This window comes from Bacidia gigantensis (genome assembly GCF_019456465.1).
Source record: "Bacidia gigantensis strain McMullin 20006 chromosome Unknown contig_180, whole genome shotgun sequence".
In the NCBI taxonomy this organism is placed as follows: Eukaryota; Fungi; Ascomycota; class Lecanoromycetes; order Lecanorales; family Ramalinaceae; genus Bacidia; species Bacidia gigantensis.
Genome location: NW_025408596.1, coordinates 2,565,628 through 2,590,879, shown reverse-complemented (window position 1 = coordinate 2,590,879; position 25,252 = coordinate 2,565,628). Strand labels below are relative to the sequence as shown.

Below are 25,252 nucleotides of genomic sequence, written 5' to 3'. Positions count from 1 at the left end.
TTGGGTAATTTTGGTCCGTATATACGATCCCTCGGATGGTGAATAATCTCGACCCGCGGGCCTTATCGGCTAGTGCCTGCAGGGCGACGTCAGACCGTTGCCAAGCGAAAGGGCAATCGGCATGCCCCGCGCCCCGCAGTCTTATATGACATTTGTGCCACTCTCTTTTCCCTACACCAATCTGCCTCTCAGACGGTCGACACGAAAGACAGAGGACCGTAGATACCTTGAACATCTTCGTCACGACCGGAAAGCTCTGCTGCGCCTCTCTAAGCTTCAAGGTTGAAGCCGAGACTCACCTATTGTTGGAGCACTATTGTCCACCCTTTCATGAGCGCGACCACTCTACAGCCAATTTAATCCAGACAACAACCTCTGTCCAAGGCCGCTATGGCCTCTCTCCTTCGGGCCTCTTCTCGCCTTCATCCGTTCTCCCATTTCAATCCCATTCGCTACATCACATCAACCAGCAAGCAGGGCGCATCAGCAGCGGCTGCCAGCGTACAGGAGTCCAATGGCGAGCATGCCTTCTTCCCTGATGAGCCACAGCACCCAACTGTCCGCACAGCTATACCAGGACCGCAAAGCCAGAAAGCAATCGCAGAGCTGGACAAAGTCTTCGATACGCGAAGCTTGAATATGCTAGCCAATTATCGCAACAGTTTTGGGAACTACATTGCGGATCCGGATGGAAATGTGTTGTTGGACGTGTATGCACAGATAGCATCGATACCAGTGGGATACAGTAATCCGAATCTGCTTGTTGCTGCCCAATCGCCCGAGATGGCCAGCGCCATGATCAATCGACCTGCCTTGGGCAATTTTCCACAGCATGACTGGGCCAACATACTCGAGACAGGCATTTTACGAGTAGCACCAAAGGGTTTGGATCAAGTCTTCACTGCGATGGCAGGTTCGGACGCAAACGAAACCGCATACAAAGCAGCTTTCATGTGGAAGCGGCGGCAAGAGCGTGGAGGACCCGACGTCGATTTCTCAGCAGAGGAGATTTCTTCCTCGATGAACAATCAGAAACCCGGGTCGCCAGACATGTCTATTCTCTCTTTCCGCACCGCCTTCCATGGCCGGCTTTTCGCATCTCTCTCAACAACCCGCAGCAAACCGATCCACAAGCTCGACATCCCTGCCTTTGACTGGCCACAAGCCCCATTTCCCCACCTCAAATACCCCCTTGAGCAACACGCGCAAGAAAATGCAGAGGAAGAAGCTCGTTGCCTGGCAGAGACCGAAGATCTGATCCAAAACTACCACAATCCTGTCGCGGCTGTCATGGTCGAGCCCATCCAATCCGAGGGTGGTGACAACCATGCCTCCGCAGACTTCTTCAAGGGCCTACGTGCCATCACGAAGAAGCACAATGTTCTTTTGATCGTCGACGAGGTGCAGACAGGCGTCGGAGCAACCGGCAAGTTCTGGGCGCACGAGCATTGGAATATGGATGAGCCGCCGGACATGGTGACATTCTCCAAGAAAGCTCAGACCGCGGGGTACTATTATGGGAACCCGGAGTTGAGACCCAACAAGCCATACAGGCAGTTCAATACCTGGATGGGCGACCCAGCACGTGCGATCTTATTCCGAGCCATTATCCAGGAGATTGAGAGACTGGATCTCGTGGAGAATACGGCGCAGGTGGGTGAGTATTTGTACAACGGATTGGAGGGTTTGGCGAAGAGGTACCCAGATCAGGTGCAGAATCTAAGAGGAAAGGGGCAGGGGACATTCATTGCGTGGGATAGTCCGAGGAGAGAAGATTTCTTGAAGAGGGCGAAAACCTTGGGCGTGAATATTGGTGGCAGTGGGGGAAGAGCGATTAGGTTGAGACCTATGTTGATTTTCCAGAAACATCACGGTAAGTCGCTCGCACCTTTCCCACTTGCTTTCGGAAACTGACAATGCCGCTTGTGCAGCCGATATTTTGCTCGAAGCAACTGAGAAGCTGATCTCCACATGAGCTAATGAGACGAGTTCTTGTATGACGGTGGTGGACGGTACGAAGTCATAATAAGCTCTTGAACAATTGGATGCAAGTATAATTCTGCAATTTCATCTTTGCAATTACGTCCAGACTATTGTTTGTCTGTTCAGCGCGATGTGTCCTGACTAGCTAACCTCAGCTGTCGGCATATTTCGATTAGGCGTGATCTGCGCCGAGGGACATAACACGTTCAAATTGGCAAGAATTTGCGGAAACCATCTGTTTCAATCCGACGACGAGCACCAGGTTTCGACGCAAGCAAGCAGAACACCTCCGAACTCGAGCGGTAGCCGAAGCTGAGCATAAGTCAGGTCAGAAAATGACGAGGGAGTGTTGGTGAGCGCATAACAAAATCACTCAATTGACCAAGAGTTGCGCGAAAGCGACGACAGAGAGAAGGGCACCCAGCTTGCACAAAGCTACCTTTCTTAGTCCTTTTTGCTCTTGTTGCTCTTCTCGCGTGGTTTCACGAATCATTATCCGCTAAATCGCTCAAGCAGAGCATTGTGGTAGCCAGGAGGGATATCGTTCGAGCTTGGCGGCTGTAGCCAGTCGCCAGTTTTCAGAACCAACCAAAAATAATCCGAGACGCGGGAGCCGTTGGACATATCGCCCGACTGAGAGCCCAGCATGTTCAACTTTTCCATCCTCGTCTCACTGGGTTTGCCATGCTGTTTCAACTTGCAACGCCGTCGACAGTCGACTGCAGTTGCGCAAGTGGAAAAAGAAACATGCCAGCTGTGCCTTTCTATTTGCATTGCTATTTTCCGCCGCACATGCACTTCTTGAGAGCTGTCGTCCACACATGCCGTTCTTGTGGGTCTTGCTTTGCTCCATCAGCTCCGTCGCCGCTTCTCGTTCGCTTTCGCTAGGAAAATTTCTTCGGTGATATTTCCAGGTCTGAGCACGTGCTGGCCCAAGCAGCACAGATGGGGGATTTGAGGATTCGTAGGAAATATAGATCGCAAAAGCACGAACCTGAACGGCAGCTTTACATCTTCTTGCGCTCGGCCACACTGGTCTTCTCTGTCCTCACGCTGGTTTGCTTTGCGGTTTTGGTGACGTGGAATGCGAGGGAAACGCCGACTTATGAGGGATGGAGGTGGGGAAACTGGGACCTGCAGTGGTGTTTATTTGTTCCAGTGAGTGAGCCATCGTAACGCCGGGAGATGTTGTGGCTAGCACAGTGGCTGAACGAATGTCGCAGGGCAGTTTGTCGATTTTTTGGAGCGTGACCACTGTCGCCAAACTTCTCATAACGACAAGATTGATACATACCAAGGCAGACATCGGTATTGAGTTACTAATCGCAATCTTTGATGTGTTTGCAATTATATACCTTGCGTCAGTGAGTGGGCCAATGCAATGGTGGATCGATGGCCAGATCATTAGAAACTCTGTGACTTATGCTGGTGCTTGGGAAACGACGGGCGTTGTGGCATTGATACTGCACTTGTGAGTCACCAAGCTTGCGTCGATAGTTTAAGAGACTGATTGCTTTCCTAGCCTTTTACACCTCAGTCTCTTCGTGTGGGCATGGCGGCGCAAGTTCATCTCCTGCGAGATCACAAAAGACTCGTTGAGAGGACCAATTTCGTTCCGAAGGCACACAGTGAGTGGTAGTCTCAAAGACGTCCAGATTGAAACCCAGGAAATGGACTTTGGGAATTGGCTAGAAAAGTACGACAACTCGGCAAAGATCCCCACTGTGAGAGCGAAGGAAGCAGGATTTGAGCTACCACTGCACATGACTCAATCCATGCAGCATATCAATCGTTACGGCAACAGCTGGGAAGTTGCGTCCATCAATAAGTTTTGAATGACTTTGCTGGGTGAATTCCAGACAAGATGATGACAAGGAAGCCCTGTTTCTGAGTCTCGGCTTGCCGTTCAGTCTTCATTTGAGTTGTTGAAAGCAGCGCCTTCGTAGCTGTGCATTTATATCAATCTCGAAGTGCGAAAATGGTGGAAGGATCTCCCATTCTTCGCAAAATTACGAGCGAGCTTTCACCACGGCTCTTCTTCCTCACTCTTTCCAAGCAAGCTTTTCGAGTTCCTCAGCCACCTGCACCACTTCATTCGTGACTTCTTTCTTCTCCTGGCTCGTCATTTTTCTCAGCACATATGATGCGACATCGCCGCTCGCACGACTAGTCGGTCTTCCAATACCGACCCCGAGCCTCCAAAATTCTAGACCACCCAGACTACCCACACAGCTTTTAAGGCCATTGTGACCTCTCGCACTTCCCCCCTTTTTCACCCTAATCTTCCCCAAAGAGTTTTCCAGATCATCGTGCACGACCACCAGTCGCGCGAGCTTCTGCTCATCCACGTCCAGGTCACGGATAAATTGCCGCCATGCAGATGCTACAGCCGGACCCGAAACATTCATCAGAGTGGGTGACTGCCAAAGGAGAGCGTCTTTCCCTTGCGAGATGTAGCCGTTTCCGTGTAGGCGTGAGCGTGCAAAAGGGGGACATCCAAGGTGGGAGGCTAATGATGTGAGAAGAACGTGGCCGGCACTATGCAGCGTATTGGCATAGGAAGGACCTGGGTTGCCAAGGGAAGCTACAAGCAATGGACGCCAGGGCATTTGCGGGGAAGAAGTTGGTGAAGCAATCGGAGGTTCAGGATTCGGAATGAGGCTGCTAGCGTGCCTACGGACCTCGGCTTTTGGGTGGCCACAGGTGCCGGAGCCTTTGGTAGGCATATAATCTCCTACCTGGGATGTTTCTCACTGGAATGGAAAGATTATCTTGAATATGGACATGGATCGAATGATTGTAATGTAGGAAAGGTCGTTGTGGAGTAGATAGCAAGGCTGTGGTCGTGGGTTTTCGATTGAGTCATTGGGCTTGCCTTTCTGCTTTGTCATCGCATTTCCCTTTGTTATCCTTTGAAGGCATCAAATCCTCCCGGCCCATTGCTTCAAAAGTGATCCAACCGTCGCGGCGTAGGTTGAAGGTGAATGCCCTGGTTCTGTGGACACAGAGCGTCAATTGCCATGCCAGGAACCATTCCATATACTCTTCCATGCATCATTCAAGGTCCTTCCCTTGTTTCCGCATACTCCGTGGCAATTACCATATCCCAAAACAGCTAACAACTATTTGCATCTGGAATAGCCTGTAAAACCATTTGAGACTACGTCGATGTTCGTCAAGACGTAGAGCTTGCGGCTAGTAGTCAGCCATCTTTAACGTCGATTGACTCAAATGCTGTCTTCCTTCCCTTGCCTGGAAAGTTCCGAAGGCTTTTTGCTGCAGAAGGCTAGGCGGAAAGTGTTGTTAGCTTTCCTCAATCGAATCCCCAACGTCAAATATGTTGGGCTTGAGCATGGACCCGTTCCAAAAATCCAGTGAGGAAGGATGGTTGTAGACAGCAGGTCATTCTCGTCAAGCGTCTGAAGTATGTTTGCCTGACTTTGGCAACGAAAATTCAAGGTGTTCTGATGGCGCCGTACGTTAGTTGTCCTATCTCATGATCAGTAGTCCAAACCAAACTTTCGCGGTTCGAGGTACCGCTTGCCCTTCATGTCACAAGCATCCATGAAGCTACGAGGGCAGGTGCGGCTACAGCTAATACGACAGCGCTTCGAAGGGATGTTCCAGTATTATTGAGATCACGTCCTGGGAAGTTGCAGGCCCACTGGTCTGGCCCCAGGTTTCTTATTTTGCCGTATGTTTGGTTCAAGCCATACCGTTCCAGGGGACACGAGAAGCCCAACGCAGCCGGACAACTACGGACAAGATCATAGCAGAGATCCTGGCATGGCAAGAGCTCTTTGTATGTTCCTGGCTGGATCTTCTCGTCTATGAGCGGGTTGCGGCTACGGTTGATAGACAGTCGCTTCTCATCTCCCTGCTTGTACAAAGGACCGTCTAATCTGACACCGCGAGGTTGAAGATGTTCACCATCATTGGAGGAGTCTTCACAACGTGGAATTGTCACCGCACAAAGCCAATCTTTGTAGGCTCTTTTACAATCGTCGCAGGTCACGGCCAGCGAATATTGTGCAGATGCTGTGGTGTCACATGCTATCTGGGCCATGGATTTGACGAAATTTTCGTTGAGCGATCTAGCTTGGTCGTCATAGAATCTCGATAGACTCGCTAGATCTGAAATTGTATCTGGATTGTATGGCACCGCATATGCAACGTCAGAGCAAAACTCAAGACCAGTCAAGAGTGCGCAAGTATCAGCTGATTGGCATCCTGTTAGTTTGCTCACCTAGAAGCGTGGTTGACATGACTGACCACTTTTGGTTGTGAAGTTTCTCCAGCCCCACACAGTGCCGCCGCCGTTGATTTTGCCGCCGCCGATGGAGTCAGACTTTCCGCTTGTGCCTTCCAACGCTACGACTGCCAGATACGAAGTGCTAGCATTCAACGACTTGACGACGAATTGCTGCTTCAGGCCGCCGTCTTTGGTATTGATGATGCTCCGATCTACGTCTGTTGCCTCTGATACTAGGGCGTTGCTTTTCAAAGCGCACATCGACCTACTCAGACCCTGAAGCTGAGGGTCGTCCGGGGTTGACACAAAGATGCTGTACGGCGGCGGTCCGTCTTTCCAGAAACTGAACACTGCCGGATTCCCCGTCGCATTGCAGCTTGTAACATTGTTCGTATGAACGATCGCTCCGTGATTATCACCGTCTACGAATCTTGAAATTATCGCTTCGCTGGTTTTCGCATAGAGATCGTCAATTGAAGCTGTGATTTCGTAGTTGTAGTTCCCCGAAAAGCCGCTGCTGGAGGCCGGCGCGGCCACACCGATGTATACATCACCAGAGATTGATATTGGGTCATTAGGATTCGTGCTCCCATACCCGTCGCTTACAGAAACTTCATGATCATGGTTGTTTGCATCGGGTCTCTGATTCCCAGCAGAGGTCGAAATATAAAGCTGCAGCTGATCGGGGCCTGTACTCGCGGATGGCGAGGTAGGATTTGGCTGACCGCATGTGTTGATTGTGACGAACAATCCTTGTCTTTCTTGCCTCTTCTTGAGCTCTGGATGTTGGTCGACCCCTCCAGAGTTGCCTGATTGACATTGATCAAAGGTAGACGGCAACCTTGGGTTGGGAGGACCAGGTCGCCAAGCGGTCTTGGGGAACGTCCAGAATTGACTCTTGCCAGGATCAATGTTCAATCGTCCAGGTGCATTATTGGATAGACTCTGAATGTCGTCTGAAGCTCGTCCGATAATGCTTCGATCTGCTCCAAAGAAATCCGGCAGGTAACGTTCGATAAAAGAACTGTCCCCAGAGCTTGGGTCTTGCGTGTTGCTGAAGTCTTCTTTCGCTAACTCAAAGCCAACAACATGCAATGACAAGATCGTTAGAATAATGATAGTGTAGAGCTGGGCAAGGAAATAGCCATTCGGTGTGGGGGAGCCTGGTGCCCGAGACAGGCGCATGAGGAAACGATAGGGGCAACTCCGTTAGGAGTGATCATGCGGATTAGCTTCAAGGCACAAGTGCGTCAGACATCGAAAAGGCCAATATAATAAATCGTAAAAACTGTAGTCAAACGCTTAAGCCTGCCCTCGTGCATCAAGGTGAGAAAGTCGTGGCGAAAAGAGCGGGCCCTCGGGGCGTTTCCTCCGCCAGAACGCGCCGACACTCCATTTTCAAATATAGGCACTGGTGATCAGAGATGCGCAGTTTTCCCGCCGCAGGACTAGGAATTGGCGTAGTTGTCTGGGGGTTAATATTCGCTTAACTAATTTCTCTACTTTCGCATATATGCCATTCCTTTTTTCAATCTTCTGACTTCTCTTTTACTATTTCCAATAATACTTGAGGGTTGGCTACGCAGCAAAGTACTACTAACTCTGCCCTTTTCGAGACTCCCTCGGCTGGAAAGCACCCGAAAGCGTACAAGTTTTATTTTCACTATTGCGTACCATCCCCACTAGGGCCTGATATTTCGAGTTTGATATGAATTGGGAAGACCATTTGCGTTTTACTTTTGGCCTAATTTTATTTTCTCTCGTTGTAAAAGTCAATCTTTCATCAAACTTGTGTCAAGCATGACCGAGAGGTTAGTCATATTGTTGATTGGCAATGGAGGGAGAGAGGATGCTCTGGCCTGGAGACTGAGTCAATCAGCTCGTGGTATGGTATCAGATCACTTTCATCGCAACGTTTATCACTAAAATCCTCCCCAAGTCTCCCAAATATACGTAGCACCCGGCAACGGAGGTACTGCCCGAGGCCGTGACAAAGTCTCGAACATCTCAATCTCCTCTGATGATTTCCCCGCCCTTGTTCAATTCTCAAAAGATCAGGCAATCAACTTGGTGGTTCCAGGGTCTGAGGCTCCTCTGGTTGCCGGCGTGACCGATTATTTCAAGAATGGTAGAATTCCTCTGGGTGGTTGAGTGTCAACTAATATACGCCAGCAATACCCAACATACGTATCTTTGGTCCATCTAAAGCAGCTGCAGTCCTTGAAGGATCAAAGACCTTCTCAAAGAACTTCATGAAAAGATACAAGATTCCAACAGCACGTTATTCTAATTTTAGTGACTACGAGAAGGCTAGTAACCATATCGCAGATATCGACTATGATATTGTCATCAAAGCTACGGGGCTCGCAGCAGGAAAAGGTGTTATCATACCAGCCTTTAAGGAGGAAGCACAAGCAGCATTGAAGGGCATGATGCTGGATGAAAGATTCGGCGATGCAGGTAAAGAAGTAGTGATCGAGGAGTAAGTTACACGTTTGGAGTGATTTCGTCGTAGCAGAGACGCCAGGTCGAGCTTTTAGAAAGTCTCGATAATGCCTCGATTTCCTTACCCAAAAAAGCATTACTGACTCTAGACTCACCTTAGATTCCTGCGAGGCGACGAGCTCAGCTTTCTTTCTTTTTCAGACGGGTAAGATATCGATGCTGACGTCAAATGGGCATGTAATTGACAAATTTTTTAAAGTTATACAATCAAGTCGCTTCCAGCGGCCCAGGATCACAAGCCAGTCTTCGATGGAGACAAGGGACCTAAGTCAGTAATTGTGAAAATGTTGTTGAAACCCTTGACTGAACTTGAAATGCAGCACTGGAGGGATGGGAGCTTATTCCCCAGCGCCAATCGCTACCCCCGACTTAGTAGAAGAGATCCATCGTACAGCACTGCAACCTACCATTGATGCAATGCGGAAGAATGAGCACCAGCCATTTATCGGCCTTCTGTTCACAGGCTTCATGATCACCAAAGATGGACCAAGAGTTCTCGAGTACAATGTGCGCTTTGGGGACCCCGAAACGCAGACCCTTCTACCTCTCTTGGATCCAAATACTGACCTTGCCGAAATCATGGTTGCTTGCACTGATCGATGGCTGGATGGTGTTGATATTAAGATCAAAGACGGGTCCTCTGTAACCGTCGTTGCTGCGGCGGAGGGTTACCCCGGTTCTTATCAGAAAGGCGAAAAAATTACCATCAACCGTAAACTCAAGCTTAGAAATACTGATCACATCTTTCACGCTGGTACTTCTATGAACGATAGTACTCTAGAGACCGCTGGCGGCCGAGTCGTTGCTGCTACTTCCACGGCCGACTCGCTTGAGCAAGCTTTGAAACAGGCTTACAGCATTTTAGACTCGATTACGTGGCCAGGCAAGTACTTTCGTAAGGATATTGGTCATCGAGCACTTGCCACCAATTCGCCCTCGGAGTCTCAGGAAGGCTCTGCCATGACTTACGCCGGTGCTGGTGTCTCCATTTCCACTGGGAATGAGCTGGTCAAACGAATCAAGCCTTTGGTACAGTCAACAGCACGTCCAGGCACCTCGGCCGTGATAGGGGGTTTTGGTGGAACCTTTGATCTCTGTGAAGCCGGCTACGAGAAACCGCCGCGAACAGTCACATGTACCGATGGAGTAGGAACAAAGCTCATGATTGCGCAAGCGATCGGAAAGCACGATACTATTGGAATCGATCTGGTCGCCATGAATGCAAACGATGTGGTTGTCCAAGGCGCAGAACCCCTGAAATTCACAGATGTATACACCTGCGGACGGCTAGATGTTGATATTGCCGTCGACGTAATTAAAGGTGTTTGTGAAGGGTGCAAGCAGGCTAATTGTGCCTTGGTTGGAGGTGAGACGGCAGAAATGGCTGGTCTTTTACAGCCAGGGGCCTATGATATTAACGGTACCTGCGAAGGGGCTATACCGTGGGAAAGGAAAGAGTTGCCAAACAAGGCGGCCATGAAAGAAGGTGACATTCTGCTGGGTCTTGCAAGCAGTGGATGCCATTCTAATGGGTTCTCACTATATCGTAAAATAATTGAAAAAGTAGGGTTGCGATATACCGACGAAGCACCCTGGAATCTGCAGGAGGCAGTCGGCGAAAGTCTCTTGACACCAACTCGTATCTATGTCAAATCTCTGCTCAAGGCCGTCGACAAGGACCTGATCAAAGGCATGGCTCATATCACAGGTGGTGGACTCATCGAAAATGTTCCCCGCATGTTGCCATCAGAGCTTGCTGCACAACTGGATGCAAGGACCTGGGAATGCCCAGCTATACTACGGTGGCTGAAAAAGGCTGGGAATGTCAGCGATGAGGAGTTCTGCCGAGTTTTCAATACCGGTTTGGGTATGGTCTTGGTTGTGGACAGAGATGTAGCAGAGGAAGTCAGGCTGCTGCTTCGGCACTATGGGGAAAAAGTTTCCAACGTTGGCCTATTGAGCAAACGAGAAGGCCCTGGATGTGAGGTCGAAAATCAGCATGTATGGAATACCTAACGTTATGATGAGGCATCATACGCATCTGGAGAAATGAACCAAATTTGTCAGCATCTAAGTTGGAATCTCTGGCTCTTTGAAGAATGAACAGATTTAATAGGGCTACAAATAGCGAAATACTTGGAGGTCACGAAAAGGATTGAGCAAAAACAGCGGTGAAAGACCTAACCTTTACGAAATGTTGGCGACTTACTATTGAAGCGAAATTGACGACGATGCCCAGTGCATAGCCAGTCGCCGGCCATTGACCAGGTCGGCTCGTGCCCACCGTGACGAACATATCAAATTCGTTCCTCAGCAATTTTTCTCTCTCCCTCTTCATCTCCCTTCACCTCTCCTTCCCGTCCTGTTCCCTCCCAGTCCTCTTGCCGACCCTCCGCATCCTCATCACCAACCTCCCCACCTTCCCCTTCTTTTTTCTCCTCCGCCTCCTCTTCCCCCTCTCCATCAGCCAAAGCCTTATACTTCCTCCTTCTCTTCTTCGCCGCACTCCCCTTTCTTTTCCCCCTCACAGCCTCCCTAATGGCCTTCCGACTCCCCACCCCCTCTCCCGTTCCTCCAACTTCTCTTCCAACAACTTCCTCGCAATCTTCCGATTCTGCTCCCGCGACCTCGTAGCCTGAGATTTCACCACGATGCCAGTAGGGAGGTGCTTGAGTTGCACGGCGGATGAGGTCTTGTTGATTTTTTGCCCGCCCGGCCCGGAGCCTTTGAGGAAGGTCTCGGTGAAGTCGGCTTCTTTGACTGTGAGGCGAGGGGGAAGAGTCAGAGACTTTGAGGTCAGCAGACGGGGCGTGCTGAGGTGAAGGCAAGGGATTAAAGGGTGTGTGGTGAGAGCTGGTTTTGCGAGGCGGAGAGAGTGGACGGTAGACAGCATGTCTAAGAGCCTACTGGGCGCTACATGGCTAGCTGAGCTAGGTGAGGTGGACTAGCTGACACCCCTTGATGGCACACAGTTCGCTTTGCTTCTTCCATGCGTGACGCTGTTGCAATCGTCACAGAAAGGAGATGAAGAACGGGTTCAACTTTTGTCATGGCATGATCTTTGGCGCCGGGTAGCGGAGGGGGGGGATATTACGCCATCGATAGAAAACTTATGTATTTGACCCGATTTGTAACAAGAGACTTTTCGATCGAAATTTGGATGTAAGTCTTTGCTTCCCGTAAGAACTTCTCGAAAAAGCCCTAGGTGGAAAAGATGTTAGGCTTGTAGCTTTCTGTCAAGATGAAGGCTCTGGGGAAAGTTACGGTGATGTGTGTGGACAATATATAAAGCAAAACATCACAAACGCCTGATGGTGAGAAATTTCGATGTCTTGCGACCGCAATATAGATTCCTTTCTATGGTCATAACCTCTTTGCATACACTTAGTATTCAATAGAGAACAGACCCTCCCGGACAATATGAGCGTAATTGAGACACCTGCACTCCATCCTCTGGAAACCCACTCGTGCCAAAGGTGATCGTTGGCGGTCGGATGACAGCAAACGCGGCAACAGCTTGCAACTTCTGCCAAAATGATATCACCTTTCCAGTGGTGTGGGCTCCTGTAGACGTATGATGATCCCTTCGTCTTCGATGAAGAGACAGCCTCCAAACGCTGTTAGGCTTCGACTCAGTGATGGCTCCTTCTGTTTTTGTCTGCCACCATTTGCATGGATAGATATTTCAGTCTCCTCGAATAGGTACTTGACTCCTTCCAGATAATCCCATTGTCTTGCCGGAGAGTGCCATTTGCGTAGGCGTGTGTTCTCTTGTTTCTGATAGTCGCTATTCCCACCTTTGTCTTCTTCTCCTTTCTCCCATATGAAACTTCCTGGAAGGCACACTACATCCCAACCTTCTGCCATGATCTGTGCCGGCCCGTCGTCTACTGCTAGATAGCCGCCTTTTTCTACGACGATAGTCTTCTTAATAAAGTCAAGCCCCTGAACGCGAAGTAACCGGTCATGAGATTCTGACTCCAAATCATGATCTAGGTCGTAGCCTCCGAACTCGTCCTCGTCCCCATTGCGAAAGCCGTCTGGAATGATGAAGTTCATCTCGTCGACCGTTCGATCCTGCTCAAGTAGAGCACAGCCTCGCTGTATCGCCATCCTATCAAGATGACCTTCTTCTGGAATCTTCACCATATGCATTTTGGGCAAGTTCTTCGATCTGCCGTTCAAGTCCTTGTTGTCGGAATCTTTAACAGGCCATCGCATGTATATAGGTGCATGCACGTCCAGCTTGCGGATGCGTTGGCGGGCATGAGGTCCAATTGTAAGGAAAAAGCGAAGAAGGCCTTGCCATCCACTCCTTCCTGAGAATCTCCATCGGTTCTCCCCCCAGAACATTAGAGCTGCTTCTCTGTACATCTGGCTGCAGGTGCCTAAAAGTCCAACAGCCATCTCTTTTCGGACATGATTCAGGCCCTCTTGATGACGAACCTTGAGATTAAGTGGCGTAGGTTTAGAATCCTCTGCAGCGATGGGGATGGTCCATCTGTGAGGCCATAGATCGATTGGATCCTCACGAACTAAGGCGTAACGGTAGATTTTGTTTCGAAGCTCGGGAGGAAGTGAAAGAAAGGGTGACTGAAGCTGCTGCTTTGGTCGGCGAGGCCGTCCCATGTCTGTCGAATTTTAGTATCTGCTTCTAGTACTTTCAGTCAAATCATATCGTGGAGATTATGAAGCATGGGAACAGACCTGTTAGGGATTTAAGGTGTGCACGTGCTCCACCGACTCCCAATTATTGTAACATGATTGTGCACTTGAGTCGACGTTCATCAATCAAATCATATCTTTCAATGGTATTTTCAGGTTCAGTATTCGCGGAGAACATTCAAAGACTTGGTGTAGAAAGCAAGCATGTGGTGACCTTCCATTCAGGCGTTCACCGCTTCCCGAACGGTTGAGACAGGATAGCTCATTTCGTACGGATAGACCAGGAAGCAGCACAGGGAGAAGAGAGGAGAAGTGGGTAGAAAGTCGAGCCAACAATCAAGGTAGAGTCACATCGAATGGTCCAGAAAGGACGTTCAGCCTGGTGTGCTGGTGAGCTGGTGTCCTGATCTTTGTAAGAAAACTTCCTAGCGTTTCGCGGGTTTGGTGGGTGCTCCTTGGGTTTGGGTGGTCCCGTATCGGGCCCCTCGGGCGTCACTTTAGGCAGCGCTAGAGTAGAAAAGCTCGGGCCGCTTAGAGTAGACTGCCAAGACCTCAGTCATCCCTCCGCCCTTGGCTCGTGCTAAAAAAAAGGAATATTGGTGCAAAACAAGGCGTTGATCACCCTTTAAACATCTTATTTCCATAAATAATAGTACGATCAGTAATATAAGACTCGTTTATCTTATTGTGAGCTTTTAAAGAGTATGAGCTGCTTGTATGTGAAGTTATATCAGAAGGTCAAGTACGTCGATTTTGGTGGGGGACCGCCAAGGCAATATTCCTTTTTTTAGCACCCGAGGGCCGCCCAATAATCCACCATCAACCATCGACCATCGACTATCGACCAGCCACTTCCTATCTCCTCCACAAACGATCTAAACTCGACATTTTCGTAGCTTGGATATCCTCAGGCTGGTAATGCCCAGTACACCAAATCGCACCGCCTCTGAGATTTCCTCCGCAAACCGCGAAGCCCTCAAGGGCGGATCGTACGGAGCCGCAAAGTGGGGCCTGATTGGTCTTAGTCTGGGCTTTGCAGGCCATTTTCTCTCGCCCATCTATCGTGGCCTGACCCCCCAGTTCAAAGTCTACCTTCAATTATCCGCGATGACTTTGGGTGGGATGATCGGAGCGGAAAGGAGCGTTAGAAATTTCGAGTTTGCCCAATTGGCAGAGAGAAGGAGGAGGAAGAATGAGGAGGTTTGGCATCGCTATGACAGTTTGCTCGAAAGTGATCCACGGCAGAGTGTGGCGACGAAGGACAGGAAGGGGCAGGATTGACCAGCGTGCGACGTTAATGATTCGACCATTGTGTGATTATGAAGTAAACAGAAGACTAAGCAGGAGAGCTATTGCTGCGCTAAGGAGGACAGCTTGAGTACGCGGTAAGGAGCAAAAGAAATTTGGGCCTCGGGGTCTCAAAGCTGACTTGAACGGCCATGGAAGTAAGTGATCGACGCTTCTTGATCTTGCTCTTTCACAGCCTTTTGGTACCTTTCACCCCTGGCTCACGCAGTACTATTGCTCCGTGAAATTCACCATGGTGACAGCGCAAAGATTGAAGTCTGAGAGGGACATTGGTTATACTGTCGAGCGAAGAGCGATGAACAGGTTACGATGCTTGAGCTTAAGAACAGTCTCTCTTCATTCTGAGGAAAGTCTGGCAATTGTCGTTATAAGTAATTGTACATCGAAGTCCGTCCCATCACAGGACTGGAAGGTAAAGTACACGAGGCTCTTTGGAGTGAAAGCCCAAACCCAAGACAACGTCACGAAATTTGGTTTACTATAATGCAGGGTGTCATCCCTATGGCTGGCCCAAGTTCAGGAACGCCCTGTTTCCATTGCACAATATTGTTCACTCAGTCGTGACACCGTATTTTTTTCTTTTTTCTCATCTCCACGGTATTGATGGAGCTTCATGCAGCCGGCTATTTCGACGGCCGCCTCCCTCCCTACTTGATAACCACATCAAGCAAGAGTACATCTCCCTCACGCCGAAAGCCGGTCTTCCAACAGCTCGTACCGATCTTTCTTCCCCCCCTGAGCCTGAAGTAGGGTATCCGATGTACTGTGCGGCTGAGTAGCACATCAACACCGGAATAGGAGCCGCCTTTCCTCCTCTTTTCGCCCAGCAGCAGTACGCGGCCGTATATCCACCACATTGTCAAGCCTACGAAGCCTGCTATAAGAAATCCAGTAGCTGTCAGAAGCATCCAGTGTCTTCCCATCCAGAAAATCAGCCGCGCGTCCTTGCCATGCCATGAGCTACCTCCGTGCCACTTGAAGAAAGCCCACGGCTTCTGATTGTACTCATCCCCCATGAGAACCCTGACTCTTCCTGCTTCACTTCCATCCCATCTTCTGAGACCTTTGGCTACGTCTGCTCCACTACCAATGGCATTGCCTACTTGGGTGCCAAGCTCGGCCACATTCCTGCCCCTACCCTTCTTGTACTCCTGCCATATGACGGATAAGAAGAGTGGTCCGGTTGAATACATCACCGTAATGTAGGGGAACTTCCAATTTCGGTTGTACGGTATCAACGACTCGATGACAAGTGTGAAGAAGGGATGATGGGGTACGCTACCCATAGCGTCATTGGAGATGCCCGTCGGCTTGGTACGGCGGACCCAGGAAGGATACGAGAGAAGAGGGTCGAGACGACGATTACAGCCCTACCAGATAAGACGTCAGTCTCCTGCAGGATCAATGGATTGCGTAGCTGAAGCCAAAGACAAACACAAACCGAGGATGAACTACGGGGATCAGAATATTGGGGTACGACGTACATCATCAAGATCAATGTAGATCCCGCCGTAATGTGCAAGGACAAAGTATCTTATGGCATCTGCCCTCTGAATCGGCTGGTGGTAATCGTCAAAGGTGGAGAGGAACCAAGGATATTCAGTTGCGATCAATTCGCGGGACTTGGCATCGGTCCATAGCTAGAGGGCAGAAAGTCAGTGTCACCGTGAGAGGTACACCAAAAATGGGACTTGGCAGACATATGGCCGGCTCTACTTTGCAAAACCGCTTGCCTTGCGCTCATCCTAGTCCAAGGGGGTTACCGACGCACCTTGTATTCGTAGTCTTCGTGTAGATCCAAGCAACTTTTCTGTGCCTCGAGCCAATGGTCCGGAACACTTTCGTTCACATAAGTCTGATGTATTATTTTAGGTATCAGTTGCGGCCGTTTGTCTATCAGGGGCGAGTTCGGGGCGGGGATCTCTGCAGAGTGAATCGCATCGGCGGCGCCATCTTCGACAAGGAGCGTGAGGAGTGTGAAGACGGAATGAACCAAAAAGGTCACTAGTATAACGTTGATGGTGATGAATATTAATACAGCTCTCCGCATGCTGAGGATGGCAATTCGACGAAGTGGTTGTGTGTGAATGGGGCGCTGTGTAGCGGAAGGTTCTTTTGAGTGAAAGAGTAGAGGCGCGTCACTTTGGGGAATTGGATAGTGCCAACATGCGAGGCGACAGTGTGAGTATGGAGGAGGCCGAGGGATCAGGGCGGGAGAGAAGATGTCATTGAAGAGGTTATTGTTGTTCGCCGCAATAAGGAGGATTCTACCAGGGGGGTCCTTGGTAGTGCCTAGGGGAGGCCGAGCGTTGCTAGAATAGAGCCCTTGATCATGCGCATAGTATTAAAGTGGTCTAAGTTGGTAACATTCTGTAGAAAAAATGGGAACGTTGGGTCAAAGGAGTGTGGTATTAACAAAAGGGAAAAGCTAGTTAGTTAAAACAGGTGGAGATGTTCAGAGAGAGGAGAAGGCTTGGACGGTGGCGACCTCAGCGTTATAAGAGCGATTTTGCGCGTTCAGCTCAGCACGCATGCCCGTCATCCCGTCATCCCATGTACAGACAAGACAGCGTATTTTAGCGGCCCTAGCAGCAAGCAGGCGAATTCTGCGAGATTAATCGTTGCTTTCCAGCCTTCTCAGTGGGGGGTTATCCCGGCCAAAGAGACGACGAGAAGGCTTTACCTCGAACTAAAGCTGGCCAAGACTCCTAGCCCACTGAGCCCAGTAGTAGGAGGAGGAGGAGGCTATGGCTGCTAAACTTATCCTCCGTGCATCTTTCTATCTGCATTATTATTATTGCATCTTCATCGGGCTCCAAAGCCCGCGCCCCTGCATTTGCTGCCGAGGGTGCGTCTGTTTCCAAGATGCAACTGCTGCGGGCCCCAATCAGCTGCCATTCCGCGCCTTTCCAGAGCTGCCGCTAGAGCTGCTCAGCGCAACTGCCAAGCAATCGTGCTCGCGGCGGAGTTCTGGGCTCTGGCCAACCGATAGCAACCCGCTCCATGACGGACATTAATATTATTATTATCATGATTCCATCTTGACCATAGGCTCAATTGACTTTTCACTCGGAGTCTGAGCAAGCTGGGAGGATTCGTTTATGCTATAGCTCAAAGGGTCTCCATCTTGCGACGCCGCCAGTCAGCTGCCTGTCAGATCGTCTCATTAGAACAAGACTGGGGCTTGTCGCGAGCAACTGTTTTATCGCGAATCCTGATGCTGGGAGAGCTCGTCATGGTGCAGATCCTCGAGGTGTTAGGTGCATATGCTCCGGCACAACATACCCCGACCCTTTACACTCCCCTTACGAGGCCTTCACCTGAGTGACGCGTCGCTGACGGATGAGCCTCATCGTTGTTTTTGACCCTCCTTGATACCACGTCTTCAAAGTAGGGACAATGACACGAGTGCGAAGGAGTAGTCAGCAATGCAGAGTTACCGCACCAGTACATCATACCTGACTGCGCCGACTTTGGTCGAGTCACACTTGGTCGTCCGACCACGTCAGCTTGGTCTGGCAGCTCTGCGACCCTTCTCCGCTCTTACAGCCACTTGACCGTCCTGAAAGGGTCGACAAACTCATTCTGCCGATTGATGGTTATCTGTTGGAGCGCAACTATGCATTAGGATAGGAATCATCCTTGCTTTAACATGACTATTCTGCGCAAAGCCGACTACTTTACGGAACATCTGTCGTCTCCTGCAATCGATTTATCATCGCGAAGCTTGCTATTCTATCAGTACTTCTAAAATGGTGCTCTGCTGGTAGATACTTGATCACCCGTTTTTCGGAGCAGTGATGCCCTTGTCTCTCTATATTCAAACATCCTCGTAATCATCAATGACATGAGCCTTCGTCAAATAATCGGACATGAGGCCCTAACCGCCCTCTTCAACACTCTTTCATTGCTTCCGTAATTCAAGAGGGCTCTCTGCGTCTTCCGCATCGTCTTCAGATCCCTCGAACGGATCCCATTCTTTCCCATCCACCAATGGGGCCTCAAGTTGTCGATCGACTTCTGCCCTCGGCGTTTTCTCCATGCTGAAATCCCGTATGGCCGTCTCCAGACTGTCACTTGTGCCCGGCCTGTCAAAGTCAAGTGGCCCCGGTGACTTTAAGGGCAAGCCTTCCTTCAAGCTATAGTTCCTTGCCAAGTATTCCTGGAGACGCGCAATTTCCTTGTCCCATTGATCTGATAAGCTGCCCAACGCAGCTTGAAGATCAGCATGCGGTACTGAGCTGGAGGGAACTCGTTTATGGTCGGCCTTTTGCCCTGACAGTGTTTTACCCAATGTCCTCTTCACGGTCGCTTTTGTGGAGGACATGGCTCCTGACCCAGCTTTTGCGCTATCTTGCAAGCTTTCCGCTTCACGATCAACTTTTCTCAGTGCCCACGCTCGATCGATTTCCATGTCGGACAGATACATGAGCGTTTCGTTCCGTTCTAGACTATTGACGAGCACAGTGAAAGCCTGCAAAGTGATCTCGTTACTCTCGCAGTGAATCTCACTCAGGCTATGATTTTCCTCAAGGACAGAGGCAAGTGTACTGGCTCCTTGTAGGCCTAGTCTTTGATTCTCAATGCGAAGAACCTGGAGTGTGTTGTTGTGCTTTAAGCCAAGTAAGGCAGAGTTCAAGCCGATGCCCAAACTTGAAGCAACCAAATGCGTTTGCTCGCCACTGATGTCTAGGAAAGTCAGTGAATTGTTTGAGACAAAGAGGCGCCCCAGTGCTTCGCATGTGGCTATATTTGCGTCCGAAGGTAAAGTCACTTGAGAAATATCGAGGTAGCTTAAGCCGATGTTGACGGAGACAGCGTCTAGAAGTCGCTGGTAATTATGCTCATTTTGGTAGTCAATCATTCGTAATATTAGCTGTGAGGGACATTTACTATGATGGATAGCCTCGACCAACGCGTCGTGCCCATGTTCAAGCCGATTAGACGACAAATTCATACGCAAGTCTCGAGGAAAGCTTGACATCACCGAGGATTCAAGCAGTGTTGCAGCATCTTTCCCGGATAGTTGGCATTCGTCAAGGTCTATCGATCTCAAGGAGGCAGATTGTGAACTTTGCAGGTAAGCAGCGAGGGCGTCTACGCTCTCTTCATTCAGTGATGTTCTACTCAAACGAAGGTCTTCAAGTTTCCACTGAAGCAGGATTTCTAGAGACAGTATTGGTTCAGAATTCGACAATCTTGGAACATCTGACAGGTTGACTTTGCGTAGAAAAGTGAACGACCTAATTTCGGCACAAAGAATCTGAGGGTCAAGCCGCGCCGGGTTCCCTGAGAGATCGAGTGACTCCATAGTTGAAGATTGGTGGGAAAGTGCGTTCAATACCGTATTCATGCTACGATCGCCGAGAGCGCAGCACCCAACATCTATTGCGCGAAAATGGCATGAACGGTCGATCGCGGCCGAAAAAAAGTAATCCAGGTCTGTCTCGGAGAGTGTGGTACCGTTCAGAACAACCCAGTCGATATTGGTCGCATGGTTTGCGCACAGAGGGAACAGTGCTTCACATATACCGCACCCGAGGTCGTCCCTTAATCCCGCCACGGATGAAAGGTCGCCATTAAGGCAATAAGAGAAGTCTAGCCGGCGTAGAGAAGTACTGTTCAAAGCTAAGGCGCGCACTTCTTGTACTAGCAACGTCGTATTGCTCTCCTCTTCATGTTTCAGCTGTTCGCCAGAACGAGTCCTCCATGCAACATGTTCTGATCCAAACGGGTCTTTGAGTCTCTGCAGGTCATCAAGAGCAACGCCGGCAAATGACAACGTACCAAAAGATTCGTTGTACCGTAAAGCTCGTACAACAGCAATGAGCTCTAGTAAGGTGTATTTATTACCGTCTGCTCGTGGGGCGAGACAGAACGCTGGTCCATCTTCGCATTCAGTGTTGACCGTATAACGTACGAATGAGGCGTCCAAACCATATGCCGCACAATAAGCTGCTAAAGTACGGTTCAGAGCTTCATTTTCTTCATCGATTGGTGGGATCTCTAGAAAGTCTTCATCCATTACCTTTGGTACATTCCAAGTAAATGGCTGTTCGGGCCATTTGGGCCTAAAGAAATCTGTAGTCCTTCTAGTCGACAATGCAATATCATTTACGCACGAAGAAGCGAGGGAGAGCGAGAGGTTCTGACGCAGTGGAATGCGGAATTTAAGAAGAAAAGAGTCGTCATCTTGAGCGACCGTAAACTCTGTAAGCGCTGCCATACCGTGAGAGATTCCATTCAGATCGGAGAGCGAAGTGTTTGACAGGGTTCTTTGGCCCTTTGGTAGTGGAATAAGGTGCAGCTTGAAGACTCCGATGGCTAGTATACATACGCTTGACGTCAGTTTCGTAAGGTCATCAGAAGACGATCTTGTGGCTCCTGTTTTGCCAGCACGCTGGACCACCCGAAACATATGGAATTGATGCGGATCGTAGTCCATGTCTTGCTCTAAGACTCTGGCAGTGTACTCCACCAGCTGCTGTGAAAATTGTACAGGATCTTTGAGACGTGCATTCATTGCAGCACCCTGAATTGAGGATAGCCACAGATCATGATCTCTCGGATCATGAAGTTGAAGTACTACGCTTGAAGCTTGCATGGCCTCCTCGTCGAGGTACGAAACTTCAATGGAGAAGTAAGGTTTCCCATCGTCCAATCGGTAGATGGCTACTACTTGATTGAGAGGTACAGCTTGCAGTCCCTCTCCTTGAGCATGGAATTCATGGACCGATCCACTGCTAGAGAGCCGTGAATGTCGAACGCCGCTAGCACGGCCCATTGACGAAGGTATACAAGGGAAGATTTCGGCTGCCCGGCTCTGGCTTCTGAACTTGATCAAGTAGCTGTCCGTCAAGACGAGATACTGGCTTCTCTTGCGAAATACGCCACTGGCAGTTTGGACATCCCCATGTAGCAGCACTGGGCTAGCAGCCAGTCCTAAGAAAAACTCCGACTGAGAATGAATGGACGAAGGTTGGGAGGAAGTCCGTGACAACTCATTGTCATCCTCATCTTTGGGTGACAGCGCCCCTCCTCGAAAGGAACCAAATAGACTTGATGGGCGCCCTGATTTTTGTAAACTTCTCGGCCTCGCTTTTTGTACCAGTCTGTCAATACTGGACTTGTGCTTGATCTGTCGAGGCGCGGTAGAGCTGGGAGAAGGTACATCGTGGAGAGATGTTGGCGAAGATACGCCTGGAGAAGGTGGAGCGACCTTTGGGCTTATACGTTTCTTGAGCAATGAAACAGGCGATTGGCTTCCTGACGGCTCATTTATTGGCGTCAAAGGGCTCAAGGGCGGCTTTACGATACTGAGACTCTTCCTGCGACGCTTGTCCGACATGGCCCCACCCTTCAAGCTGCTATCTGTGATCACCTGCAGCAATCAGCAAGACCGGACAAGATACAATGCTGAAGGGTTGGTTCTATTGAGGAGCATGGTAGCGAGACAGCTGGCAGTGATCTCATCTTGCGTTGACGTAAAGGATACGTGGGGTGCTGATTTACTGAACAGGGCCTATTGGGCTGTTCTGCTCTCGAAATGCTTTGTGCCTGACAATTTAAGGTTTATGGAGGTGTGCGTCATTTATACACGTGATCATTACGCAAGGTGTTGTAGTCGATCTACGGCAATACGTGAATACGTGACAAATGACCGCGTAAATAAATACATGTCACGTAACAACAGTGCTGGCATTATATTTGTCACAGTCCTCTCCACGAGATCTACATCTGCGGGCTCTGGATTAAAAGCACTTTACAGTTGATCAGAGCAATGATGACACAGGCAGCAGAAACAGTGCTGAGCACCTCGCGAGCAGAACGACACGCTTTCGTTTGATCTAAGCATTCGAGCAGCAATTGTAACACCCCCCAGAGCCAACGCTCAACATGGAACTTCTAAGGGGGCAAAGCTTATAAAGCACCAAGCATCTCCAATACGTCCGACCCTGGTAGACCAGATCCTGGTCCTTTCGGTCTTCTTGCTTCCACGGCTGCCGGTGCTGTGCTAGCCACTGGTGCTCCTGTTGCTGACCCCCTCCGGGCGGCTGCTGCATCATCTCCAGCATAGTAAAACCAGGCCCTTCTGAAGACAGTCGTGACATGCTCGGGGAGATAGAGGGAGGCAGCAATGATTATCATCGAGAGGAAAAGAATGAGGAAGGAGTCTAGAGAATTGGTCAGCGAATGAAGCAACTGAGTCAACATAAGGAGAGTAGCTTGTATACTGAAAACAAATTTTTCGGTCGGCGTTAGCATGTACAAGGAGAAGGTGACTTCATATTGGTATTTCTTCCGTTGCAACCATTTGAAAAGGTCTGAAGCATATGCCATTGGTACGAAGCGCCTCGAAGGTGGCAGAGATCGTTGAGCTTTGGGCCGAAGGTGAATTTCAGAACGAGTTGCTTGCTATTAATGATCTTGAAATTACTTTCATCTGCAATGAACCAATTGCACATTGCTCTGCATTTCGTGCTTTTTGATCTTTCAAATAATTTCAATGGCCTGTCACTTCTGCTGGACTGATGTTGTTAATCAGCGGCTTAGCGAGGAAATGCCGGATCAGGGGCTTTTTAGGGTTAGGGGTAGGGCTCACACCTTATTGCTTACCTTATTGATGTTCACACTTCACATAATCACCATGAGATACAATCAGAGATGGTACCATTCAGCCACTTGGCGAGGCAGCCAGAACCCTTGACCCGGGCAAATGAGGTGACCATGATTCTTCCCTATACATTAAATTGGATCGGTCAGTAGGTCCCGCGAACGGATCTGTACAGGTCAGTACGACATTCTACTGTCGCCTGCGTACTTCGCAGGCTGAGCCTGTTACTGGACCGTCTGAACGTATATGGTAAGGAAATGGCTATACCTTGGATATGGTGGGAAGGCAAAGGCTAGCAGGAGATATGGATCTAGTAGGTCATCTAGGTCGCCAGTGGAAGATCCGACCACAATTTCGAGCAACACCTTTGGCCAGTCAAAGTATAGGTGCTCAGTGCGGCATCTCACACTTAACAAGATCAAAGCAAGTCCTTGTTGAAGATTCACTATCCTTGGAGGCATCGTCGACCTACCGTCCCCTTCCCCAAAAACGTTCTTTATTGGTGCGTTTTAATGACCAAAATGGCGCACCTTTTGTTGGACTTAAGCTGCATGAATTCGATGAACGTAGGTTGTGGGCATCTTCCTGCGTTTCACTTTGCTTTCCCACACGACAAGCGTGCACATCGCTCACATCTCCAAACCGCTGGTTGCTTAGTTCAAGGGTCTACCACTGTGTCGTTCGACCTAGAAGCTTGATTTCCTGGAGTGAATGCTAATCTACGCGGCCATCGACTAGAGCACCACTGCACCACTCGATTGTCTCGCGCGGCATGCGGCTATGGCTACCTTGCGCCAGCCTTTGCTCTCCATTTTGATGTCATTTCACTTGTCTTAGTGATAAGAGCGGGAGCAAGGTTGAAACGGATGGTGAGGGCTGTGCAAAGGCTTCTAATACTCGCAACAAGATGATCTTGGCATTATGCAGCAGCGTCGATTATCTATCGCTCCACTCGCCCATTGATAACAATCCAGCTATTCCTACTCACGTACAGATGTTGCTTGGCCTCTAGTCATATTATCATGTTGACGACTCTTACGACTGTTTTGGTTGTCCCTACTGATCCGGCTTTACCTCCTCCGCCAGGCATCCAACCAGACTTCCAAGATCCTTTCACGCTTAGCCCCTACCACATCATCTCGGCGTGGTTATCGTTTGGGATTGCCGGTAGTTTCATTGGCTTACGGCCATGATCCGTATTACTAAACAGGTCACATGGGAAGACTGTATGCATGAGAGAATCCTTGAGTGCATGTCTGTAGCTAAAATGCGAAAAGATACGTGCCTTCTTGGCTTCGTGTGTCTATACCAGATCATTTTTCTCAGTGGTCCCTGACACATGGACTAGGCTGGGTCAGCCACACTTAATGCCATTGAGTCCAAAGTCGTTGGTTCGGGTGAATCCCAGACCGCTTTTACTGGCTGTTGCAAACGCTCAACGCAATGAATACGATCTTCTGCATTATATACACCTACCTTCATTTCGATCTTTGCTTGCAATCCACGCCAAAACATATGGAGTCCTCGGGTTCCAGGAAAGTGCCTTAATGTATATGAACTTCATATTGCCTCTGCAGCTTTCAACGTGTGCTCAGATTTGGCAACGTTTTTCGTTCCGCTATGGCGGATATGGCATTTACCCATGCCTAGGGCTCGGAGATTGGACGTTTCTACAATCTTCTTTACCGGTGGTCTGTAAGTCCTGCCTTCACTTGCCCGTACTAATCCGCTATTTTTCAACAATTATACACTGCCTGTGAGTGGATCGCTAAGCTTCTCCTTGCGCAATCAATTCCAGTATTTGCTGCCTTGTGTCAGCAATTTTTCTCCTTTCGAGCCCCGATTATTCTTACGTAAAGCTTCGAAGTGCCATCGCCGTATACCCCGAGCTCTCTTTGGGTATCATCTGCAGCTGCCTCGTCGTC

General features: G+C 49.5%; 10 protein-coding genes across 10 annotated transcripts; 3 read left to right on the top strand and 7 right to left on the bottom strand.

The window, feature by feature from the left end:
- Positions 1 to 390: 390 nt before the first annotated feature.
- KY384_003709 (uncharacterized protein) lies at positions 391 to 1,975 on the top strand (the record flags this gene model as incomplete). The annotated part of the gene is made up of 2 exons (XM_044812222.1): positions 391 to 1,873; positions 1,932 to 1,975. The coding sequence occupies 2 exons, from the start codon at positions 391 to 393 to the stop codon at positions 1,973 to 1,975; spliced, it is 1,527 nt and encodes a 508-aa protein (XP_044671355.1).
- A 1,222-nt stretch (positions 1,976 to 3,197) lies between these two features.
- KY384_003708 (uncharacterized protein) lies at positions 3,198 to 3,818 on the top strand (the record flags this gene model as incomplete). The annotated part of the gene is made up of 2 exons (XM_044812221.1): positions 3,198 to 3,454; positions 3,506 to 3,818. The coding sequence occupies 2 exons, from the start codon at positions 3,198 to 3,200 to the stop codon at positions 3,816 to 3,818; spliced, it is 570 nt and encodes a 189-aa protein (XP_044671354.1).
- Positions 3,819 to 4,025: 207 nt separating this feature from the next.
- On the bottom strand, positions 4,026 to 4,391 carry KY384_003707 (uncharacterized protein; the record flags this gene model as incomplete). Its single annotated transcript, XM_044812220.1, has 1 exon — positions 4,026 to 4,391. The coding sequence occupies one exon, from the start codon at positions 4,389 to 4,391 to the stop codon at positions 4,026 to 4,028; it is 366 nt and encodes a 121-aa protein (XP_044671353.1).
- Positions 4,392 to 4,845: 454 nt separating this feature from the next.
- On the bottom strand, positions 4,846 to 7,420 carry KY384_003706 (uncharacterized protein; the record flags this gene model as incomplete). The annotated part of the gene is made up of 3 exons (XM_044812219.1): positions 4,846 to 4,972; positions 5,700 to 6,201; positions 6,256 to 7,420. The coding sequence occupies 3 exons, from the start codon at positions 7,418 to 7,420 to the stop codon at positions 4,846 to 4,848; spliced, it is 1,794 nt and encodes a 597-aa protein (XP_044671352.1).
- Positions 7,421 to 8,035: 615 nt separating this feature from the next.
- KY384_003705 (uncharacterized protein) lies at positions 8,036 to 10,756 on the top strand (the record flags this gene model as incomplete). Its single annotated transcript, XM_044812218.1, has 4 exons — positions 8,036 to 8,120; positions 8,175 to 8,363; positions 8,408 to 8,717; positions 9,061 to 10,756. 4 exons carry the CDS (start codon positions 8,036 to 8,038, stop codon positions 10,754 to 10,756), a joined length of 2,280 nt encoding a protein of 759 aa, XP_044671351.1.
- A 281-nt stretch (positions 10,757 to 11,037) lies between these two features.
- Positions 11,038 to 11,633, bottom strand: KY384_003704 (uncharacterized protein; the record flags this gene model as incomplete). Its single annotated transcript, XM_044812217.1, is given in 2 exon segments — positions 11,038 to 11,254; positions 11,269 to 11,633. 2 exon segments carry the CDS (start codon positions 11,631 to 11,633, stop codon positions 11,038 to 11,040), a joined length of 582 nt encoding a protein of 193 aa, XP_044671350.1.
- A 647-nt stretch (positions 11,634 to 12,280) lies between these two features.
- Positions 12,281 to 13,369, bottom strand: KY384_003703 (uncharacterized protein; the record flags this gene model as incomplete). The annotated part of the gene is made up of 1 exon (XM_044812216.1): positions 12,281 to 13,369. The coding sequence occupies one exon, from the start codon at positions 13,367 to 13,369 to the stop codon at positions 12,281 to 12,283; it is 1,089 nt and encodes a 362-aa protein (XP_044671349.1).
- Positions 13,370 to 15,360: 1,991 nt separating this feature from the next.
- Positions 15,361 to 16,763, bottom strand: KY384_003702 (uncharacterized protein; the record flags this gene model as incomplete). Its single annotated transcript, XM_044812215.1, has 3 exons — positions 15,361 to 16,083; positions 16,198 to 16,353; positions 16,485 to 16,763. The coding sequence occupies 3 exons, from the start codon at positions 16,761 to 16,763 to the stop codon at positions 15,361 to 15,363; spliced, it is 1,158 nt and encodes a 385-aa protein (XP_044671348.1).
- A 1,854-nt stretch (positions 16,764 to 18,617) lies between these two features.
- On the bottom strand, positions 18,618 to 22,061 carry KY384_003701 (uncharacterized protein; the record flags this gene model as incomplete). The annotated part of the gene is made up of 1 exon (XM_044812214.1): positions 18,618 to 22,061. One exon carries the CDS (start codon positions 22,059 to 22,061, stop codon positions 18,618 to 18,620), a length of 3,444 nt encoding a protein of 1,147 aa, XP_044671347.1.
- A 258-nt stretch (positions 22,062 to 22,319) lies between these two features.
- Positions 22,320 to 23,053, bottom strand: KY384_003700 (uncharacterized protein; the record flags this gene model as incomplete). The annotated part of the gene is made up of 2 exons (XM_044812213.1): positions 22,320 to 22,459; positions 22,645 to 23,053. 2 exons carry the CDS (start codon positions 23,051 to 23,053, stop codon positions 22,320 to 22,322), a joined length of 549 nt encoding a protein of 182 aa, XP_044671346.1.
- Between the last annotated feature and the right edge of the window lie 2,199 nt (positions 23,054 to 25,252).